This window comes from Salvelinus sp. IW2-2015, linkage group LG4q.2 (assembly GCF_002910315.2).
Source record: "Salvelinus sp. IW2-2015 linkage group LG4q.2, ASM291031v2, whole genome shotgun sequence".
NCBI lineage: Eukaryota > Metazoa > Chordata > Actinopteri > Salmoniformes > Salmonidae > Salvelinus > Salvelinus sp. IW2-2015.
The window spans coordinates 21,440,174-21,449,232 of record NC_036843.1 but is presented as its reverse complement, the minus strand read 5'-3'; the positions used below and the strand labels follow the sequence as shown (position 1 = coordinate 21,449,232).

At 40.1% G+C, this 9,059-nt stretch overlaps 1 protein-coding gene across 1 annotated transcript; it reads right to left on the bottom strand.

Moving 5' to 3' along the window:
• Positions 1-1,502: 1,502 nt before the first annotated feature.
• Positions 1,503-3,879, bottom strand: LOC111963465 (hepatocyte nuclear factor 3-alpha). Its single transcript, XM_023986921.2, has 2 exons — positions 3,678-3,879; positions 1,503-2,817 (listed from the first exon to the last, which is right to left on the bottom strand). The coding sequence occupies exons 1-2, from the start codon at positions 3,747-3,749 to the stop codon at positions 1,588-1,590; spliced, it is 1,302 nt and encodes a 433-aa protein (XP_023842689.1). The 5' UTR covers positions 3,750-3,879; the 3' UTR covers positions 1,503-1,587.
• Between the last annotated feature and the right edge of the window lie 5,180 nt (positions 3,880-9,059).

Below are 9,059 nucleotides of genomic sequence, written 5' to 3'. Positions count from 1 at the left end.
TAACGACTCGAGCATGAGCAACTCATGCGCAGACACGCGTTTCAGTAGTTCCAAATACACTTGTTTTAGATGTATTGTCTAAATAAACATGGCTTCTTAAAATGTTTTAATATTTATATTAAAATAAGTAGGCCTAAACTTGAATATGTCCGACTGGAAATATAATCTGGTAAAAGCACAGAGCACAAGCCTAGTCCATATAACTCCTCGATGTTTTCACGACGCTCAATTCAATTATCTATGTTATTTGCGCATCGGAGGGCAATTACATGATAATTAAACACGTTTCACGGTTACTCAGCCAAAATGTGTGTCTACAAAATACCATGATCAAAGTAAAATCTGTTCAGGTTCATGAGCCGCATCATGTAGGGTTACGGTTCACAAAAAGATGCTTTGGCCTTTCCGTGAGATTGTTAAAAATCCATCTACAACACGCCCGAATCCTTTATGAGGTAAAGCTCTGTGGCTGTATTTCTGTTAGAGTTGGCTTTAGCCTTGCTCATTGATCAACAACCTGCGGTGCGTCAACCGAAGCGCGACCATCAATAGGGTACAGTTAACGTTTTTAACTTTACGGGGATATTATGCACTTTAGATGTTTTGATCAATGGTTATAACCCGCATTTCATATGGAGTTACATTCATGATATAAGATTTGACGCATTAGTTAACAAGATTGAACAATAAAGCTGGCTATATGCCACTGACTGAAGATCTAGGCCCTATAATTAAAAACATTACAATTGTAAAGGGAATGTATTAAGGCATAATTTAACCTAAAAAAACGTAATAATGTTCCTAAATTATTTGGATATGCATAAAGTTGGAACAGTTGCGTAATTGAATGGTAGGCTACATTTTACGCGTCATACACAGCTTCTTCAAATTAAGATAATAAATTACAACAATCAGTGAATAAATCGTATTTGTTTTATTTGGKAATTAACAAGAAATAAGTTAAGCACATGCAGAGACATCCAAAAAACAGAGAAAGACAAAACGCTGACATTAAGCTGCACATAATCACCCATTTTCTGGTTTGAAAAATACCACAAAAAAGACTGGAATTTTGCTGTAGCCTATAAAGAATAACATTTTATTTATAATTCATTTCCACTTGGAATTTAAGATTGTATTACAAGATTGCGTAGAAAATATGTTTGTCAGATATTTAGCAAATGAAACCAAAGCAATGCGTAAAATGACAACATCCATTCAAAAAAGTAGGCTGTATCTGTAACAGACAGGTGTTTTGCGCTTCACCTGCGTCACGCGTTCCACGAGACCTTATTGACTGACCTTCATTCATGCAAATTGTAACACATGGACATATTAATTGTGGGGACTACAAGTTTTGGGAATACAACATTATTTTACAAGCTCGAAATTGTTTTAAATACACTAGCAATGATTTACAGCTGGATATACAATCATTCAATTGGAAACACTTTACAGGACTGTTGTATTTTACTCATACATATTCTTATACATTGAAGTAACAGTTCTTATGCACCAGGTGCATGCAAAAATAAGATAAATGTTTTCTGTTGTCCTTTTGTCGAGCACTATAAAAATGAGAAGATACTAAGAAGTGTTGAGGACCGGTCTGGAATACACACCTTGATAGTATGARGCCTCTATTGCGGATGGGTCCATGGCTCTGCCTACCATGGACGCGCTGCCGAGGGGTAGACTGGAGGACATACCTGAGCCGTAGGAGGAGTATTGTAAAGCTTGCTCGTAGGCTTTCAAGTCCAGTTTGTGCTGTTGCTCTGAGGATGACATTAAATTATTTATTGAAAAGGGGTGGTTGAATGAGTAATGGGGATCCCCTTTTAGGTGCAGCTGGGACTCGTGCGCCATCGAGTGCGGAGGTAAAGGGAGAGAGGACAGGGAAGTGACGGAGCTGGCCACAGGGTGGAGAGGTGGCCCGCTGCTCTTTAGTTCAGAGGCMCTGCTACTGCTCCTGTGGTCCATGATGTGAGGGCTGGAGGACTGGTTGCAGGTGGAGAGGGAGTTGGGGTCCACATGTCCAGTCTTGCTGTTGTCGCTCGAAGGTGACCCAGAACCAGACTGGTCTTTCCTTCCGTCTCCTTTACTTGAAGATAGCTTTCTATTTTCGCATTTAAAGCGCTTTTGTCTGCGGAGATAACAACCGTTCTCGAACATATTTCCAGAATCTGGGTGCAGGGCCCAGTATGAGCCTTTGCCTGGCTTATCCGGTGACCTAGACACTTTGATGAAGCAATCATTAAAAGACAAGGAATGGCGAATAGAGTTCTGCCACCTCTGTTGGTTCTGTCTGTAGTATGGAAATAGGTCCATTATCCATTGGTAGATTTCGCTAAGCGTGAGCATCTTGCTTGGTGCTTGCTGAATGGCCATGGTTATCAGGGATATGTATGAATACGGAGGCTTTGCGTGCGGGTAGCTTCTCCTGAACGACTTGTTGTCCCTTGCTCGGTTCAGGTTGGACTGATTATAGGACATTTGGCTCATTGTAGGGCTCATGCTGGCGTATGGATTCAGAGCGTTCATGGAAGCCTGCTGAGCCGACATTGCGCCCATGTTCGAGGGGCTAAGGGCAGTGCCCATTGACGATACCCCGCCGCACATTCCATTCATGGACGTGCTCGGAGGCATCCCTGCCATTGTACCGGGGCTTATTCCGGCTCCCAGGCCSGGGTTCGCGTAGGACATGTTGAAAGAACCGGAGGTCATATTTCCACTGGTAGACATACTCATGTAACTGTTCATACTGTTCATGGAACCCAGTCCTGCATTCATGCCGCTGTTTGCCATGGGTGAATATACCTGGAATAACATGAGATAAAATGTGATCACAACAATGCATGCTTTAGTCTTCCCCACACTCAAAGTGCTTGAGTTAAAAAATATATATATATTCTGTTGAAATTGACTGTTTAATGTACATCCAATCATAATTAATAATGGTTAACACAAAATATTTCGAAACGAAACTTATTTAATAATTCGATTTGACAAGAAAACATGGGATTCCTTTTGAGAACCTCTAAACAGCATGAAAACAGTCCATCATATTATGAATCTCGAACTCGATATTGTTCCACTGTATTAGGCCATATCAAGCAATTATATAAAATAAAAWAAATTAGACATTTCAATTGACATGTTATGTAAGCTTATTATGCACAAACAAAATGAGGTCAAGCAAAGTGTATTACGCTGTTTTATTATTGGTGTCAAACAAACTAATTAAAATGGAGTTCTAACATTCAATGCACTGACTGCAACTTTTTTTTCCGAATAGCATGATTTGAAAAACATATGCCATGATGTCTGGTAAATATTCAGTTCCAAATCCTAACTTATTATCGGAGTGCATAACCAACTGATGTAATGGYTTTTTACTTATTGCAAATATCTCAAGTCAGCATTTGGCCCTCTGACTAACATGCACTCGTTCTTTATATACATCAGGTTGCATTTAGTGACATCTATACCTAGAACAGCCCAATACTCCATAAACAACAACACAGTGACTTTAATTGAACAATTTGAGGGAAACTAACTCAATGCAGGAAACATTCATTGCAAAAACGYAAAAATTGGGAATCAGTTAACACTTGTATTCTATAGGGAATCAGTTAACACTTTATTCTATAACCTAAATCGAAAACTTAGACACATACCTCTTGTGCGTCATTGTAATAGCTGCTCCAATCTGGTGTTTCGTGACCTTCCATTTTCACTGTTCCCAACATTATGGTAGAAATCCACAAATCGTAAACATGCAGTTCCTCAGACTGAAGTTTTGGGGAAATGTATCCTAGGAAATGGTGTGCTGTAATTGGCTGGATGTTGCAGGAGGGCTAGAGTAAAGAAGTGAAGAGATGTTGAATGCGGTGTGAACTGAGTGTAGATCTTCCCCTATTACGAAGACGGTATAACACACCCACTTTTTTGTGTTCATTTTCCTGGCTCATTTTCCCTCACTGTAGTCACACATCCCCCTGCCCACAATTCTTCTGCGTCTTTACAGAGACAAACAGCCCAGTCAAAAAAGTTATTTTCACCCTCATAAGGTGTGTAAACATTCGATCGGCTCGAAAGCAGGATTTGAAAGAAAGCCGAGCATGGCATTCCTTGTTGACAATTACGCACTTGAAATGTTCCACAAATAGCCACAATACATTTCATACGTCATGGAGAACGGCAGGCATATACCAAATAGACTGGAAACTAGCATTACAAACCTAGTCTTTTAGACCTGTATTATGATACATCATAAAGGAAATTTTWATGCAATAAAAACACAACAAAAACGTCACTGTTTATGACTAATTTCAAAATGTCCATTATGTACACATGGGCGCCCGCACCCTACAATGTCATGACAATATTTGCTCTGGCTCACAGACAGTGGGCTATAGGAATCCAATTGTTAAATTCTGCGAGAAATGAGAAGGCGTGAGCACTGAGGATATTGGATATTCCGATACAAATAATTCACTGATATGCATTCTTCTGTCAGGTTTAGTTTAGTMTTTTGCCATATGATGCGATGCATATTTATTTATATTAATTTCATTCATTTTTCATCTATGCCCATATAGTATTTAATTTTAGCCCACYTGGGCCTATGTTAAAATTAATGTTATTGTCGCTGGGCAATGGAGAGAAGAGGGAACTTGTCAACATCCATATACAGTGGGGAGAACAAGTATTTGATACACTGCCGATTTAGCAGGTTTTCCTACTTACAAAGCATGTAGAGGTCTGTAATGTTTATCATAGGTACACTTCAACTGTGAGAGACGGAATCTAAAACAAAAATCCAGAAAATCACATTGTATGATTTTTAAGTAATTAATTTGCATTTTATTGCATGTCATAAGTATTTGATCACCTACCAACCAGTAAGAGTTCCGGCTCTCACAGACCTGTTAGTTTTTCTTTAAGAAGCCCTCCTGTTCTCCACTCATTACCTGTATTAACTGCACCTGTTTGAACTCGTTACCTGTATAAAAGACACCTGTCCACACACTCAATCAAACAGACTCCAACCTCTCCACAATGGCCAAGACCAGAGAGCTGTGTAAGGACATCAGGGATAAAAGTTATACAGGTAACGAGTTCAAACAGGTGCAGTTAATACAGGTAATGAGTGGAGAACAGGAGGGCTTCTTAAAGAAAAACTAACAGGTCTGTGAGAGCCGGAACTCTTACTGGTTGGTAGGTGATCAAATACTTATGTCATGCAATAAAATGCAAATTAGTTACTTAAAAATCATACAATGTGATTTTCTGGATTTTTGTTTTAGATTCCGTCTCTCACATTCGAAGTGTACKTATGATAAAAATTACAGATCTCTACATGCTTTGTAAGTAGMAAAARCTGCAAAATCGGCAGTGTTTCAAATACTTGTTCTCCCCACTGTATATGCGTGAAAAGACCTTCATAGCCCTCTGCTCTGCTGTACGGTACAAGGGGTTACAGCCAGGTCCTTCGGTTCTAAACCCGTTAATGGGCGAATAACAGCGATACTTATCCCCTTACATTGGATTATCTCAGGGTGATCACTAATACCGTTAGGGAGAGAAAATCGATTAGTTCAGGCCGGATTAAAAACCTCCCATAATGCTTACTGCTGGATTTGAATTCTGTCACGGGAGATATAGCCAGGCCATCAAAGGCCTACAGATTAACATGGTTGTTTTACAGATAGGGCCTAATTAGACTCATCGATTGCTTCATTCTATGACACTAGTTATTATGATCATCTTGCTGTTTATTATGGCACAGCAAAAACATTTTTTTAAAGACTATAAATTGCCCCAAAGAAACGCCAATTGCTACCATCATCACCACATGAGGAAGGAATTATATTCCACAGTTGAATAGGCTAGTAAAGGCTACTAATTAATACAGAATTTTATGACAATACAGGTTAATATTTCCTGAAGGCCTTCAGTACAGAATAAAAACAATATGGCAAAATTGAAATTCTACTTCTGTTGRTGAGAGCAACCTGTGCTTTGCATGGAGCATTATTATAGTCATGTAGGCTAACTCTTTCTATTTAGTTCCGTTCTRGAAGCTCGTCCCGGTTCTGCACCCACGTGGAGTCTGTTTTGTCCTGCCCAGTTGTCTGGTGGTTGCTAGGAGATCCTCCCAGCCACCAGGAAGAAATATTACAAAAAGATAGTCAACTTTTAATTGGCTCTCTATTTTGCCAACGTGTTTATGAGAACACGCTGGTGGATGTTCAGATATTTTTAAAATGTACGTTATTTGTGTCAAAAGTTACGTCAAAGTACCGTCAATGTCAGCAAAGAGCTGTGACTTATCACTTCACTATTTTAGAAAAAGGTAACGTTAACTGTTGGAATTTTCTAATGTGTTAAAGCTAGATAGCAACTAGCTAATTTATTCTAGAAGCTTAAAGGATAGGTAGCATAAACGTAACCACATGTAACATATGGATTTGCATTAGAATATCCCAATMCAAAGTTACACCTAATTGTTCAAGTTATTACTAAAACTGATCAGAATTRTGAAGAATGCTGAACTGAAGTTCTACTGAAATGTTTTTGCAAGGTGTGACATAATATGGAGGACCAGGCATGCCAGCATATTCCCTYTAGTATAAACCCCAACAGAATGAACTTCAAATGTATAACTTTAAATTAAACCAAATCGTTTGCACTCATGACTACTGGTTTCAATAGAATTTTCRGCCAATTTACAAGCAAATACTTTATGAATGTATTGTTACAAATCAGCTTGCAAGGTTGCTAGCCAACTACCCTACCATCACTGCGCGAGTCAGCTAGTTGCTATCAACACCTAGCTTACAGCTACATTAAAGTAAACCAACGTTTTGGTATACATAACGCCATCTAATCAGTCATCAAACAATGTTACCGGTAAATGCAATTACCTTAGCCAGCAAGCAAGCCAGCCAGCTAAAGTTGGTTATTTTAGCCTTGTAGCTAGCCTGCAAACTAGCCTAGCTAGCCAACCACCATTGTCGACATAGCTAAGTAGTAAGCCAGAGAACAACTAGTCTAGCACAGGCAGGAACCCACAGAACACAACAAAAAAAAGCCTGCAGATAAAGTAGAGGGAGCGGAAACTTACTGATTGACGGCTGAGTTAGCTACCAAAGTCAAAGAAGAACCAAGGAGAYGCCTTCAGAGGGAGAGGCCGTTTCACCGGCCTAGGCAAGGGAGAGTCAGCTATGTAGCTAATCTAATAGCGATATAGTGAGGTAAATCCACATTGAACTTACTCAGTTTATCTCCATCACTGCTGACACTCGTGATGTACTGTACCGGTAGGTCGGTAGGAAATAGAGGTTGAAGGCTTCACATTCAAGCTCGGTTTCAGTCAGTCTAATTCTGCCTTCCACTGGTTATACTAAGTCATCAAAGTCCTCTGGGGTGAAATGAGCAGTGCATACAGTAGACATGCGCACGATTCCTATACTCCAATCCACTCGCTTCGACCGGACACACCGCTACCACTTCAAAGCTTGCATCTCATTTTTGGGACACAAATGAGTCGTAACCCTTTCCTTGTGGGTATTTCTGCACGAGCTACAAACAACGTAAAACTACTACAATGCTCGCTCYACTACCAAACACACAGCAGAAGAGGTGTTGCAGTTCACATTCATTTATATGGTTTCTACATATTTGGTTTCTACATAGTTGCTCACCAGCACCAACACTTGGTTTGGAAAGTAATTACATGCTAGCATGGCTAGTAGTTAATGTTAGCCAGCTGGAACTAGCTAGTTAACACCGGTTCTCCATATGACTTTGAGAAATAGTGCATTGTGGGTAGTCCCGAAGACATACGGAAATAAGTTAATAAATATGTAAAAACGCTAAAACATAACTGTTTGTAATTATAGTTAACCAGATCGTGACTACAACTAAGTTAAAGTATTTGACCACACTGTGTTGTTACTTTGGTCAGTAAAAACGTATGCTTCCWACCTTTTTAAAGTGGTTCACTGGCAACATTATAGCTAACTGGGCATTTGACATCTTTCAAACTTCATTACCAACTAAATATACACTATGAAGCTGTTGTTGGTTAGGCTGACAGTGCTCCTACTTTGTAGCACAGTAACAACAATCTTAACATCAACAGCTTGATCATCAATTATTGAGTAATCCCATAGAGAAGAAGCATAATTAGTGACAGATTTACCAATTATTTTATTATTGCTGTTTTTTTAACTCATTTTAATTGATGTTTCATTATCACCCATTGAAAAATATTTCATCTTCAGTACTGTACTTTTTTTTTTTTTTACATGTTTCACTTTCCAACACTTGGTCATGTTGATAGACACAGGGCAACATACTGAGAAATAAGAAGATCGGAGCCACAGAGGAGCTGAAGCTGAAGGAAGAGTCCCAGTGTGACTTCCTAAAAATGAATCAGCTGTTTTTCAACTCCCACGCAACGACAGCACAATAGCCCAGCCAGCAGACTCTCCCCACACACTGGAGTCATGAGGACTGATGGAAGAGGCTAGAGGGACGTCGGACGCACCCCAAAACAAGACCTCAACAATGTCTGCAGGGTCAGACAGCCCGTTGGAGTTCCATGCAGATCTGCTACAATCCCCACCTGCAACCTTACCACAGAGCYCACTACTACCAGACATCCCTTAAAGGAAGTCAGAGGTGAGCAAGAGTCAAGGGATAACACATATGTAAGGAATCAGTGGAGAGAGAGAGATGTCAGCAATGCTATTGATTCAGTTCATTTGGTACTGTGTCCTCCAGAGCACAAACCTGCCTCGAAGCCGGCKATACCTCAGCTAGCAGGCACTACCAAAGTGGTGTCCATGTCCATGAGGCCACAGTCTCCTTAAAAGCCCAGGACCAGAGGCCAGCAACAGGGACCAGGATGTGTATATACAAGAGCAAGAAGGAGTCAGAGCAGGTGTCTATCTTGGAGAAGGATGCGGCTGAGAGGCGCGTCCGGAGATCAAACTTCCTCAGCAGATGTCAGGCTCTGAGCTTGGACAGCACGGATGAGAGAAGGAACA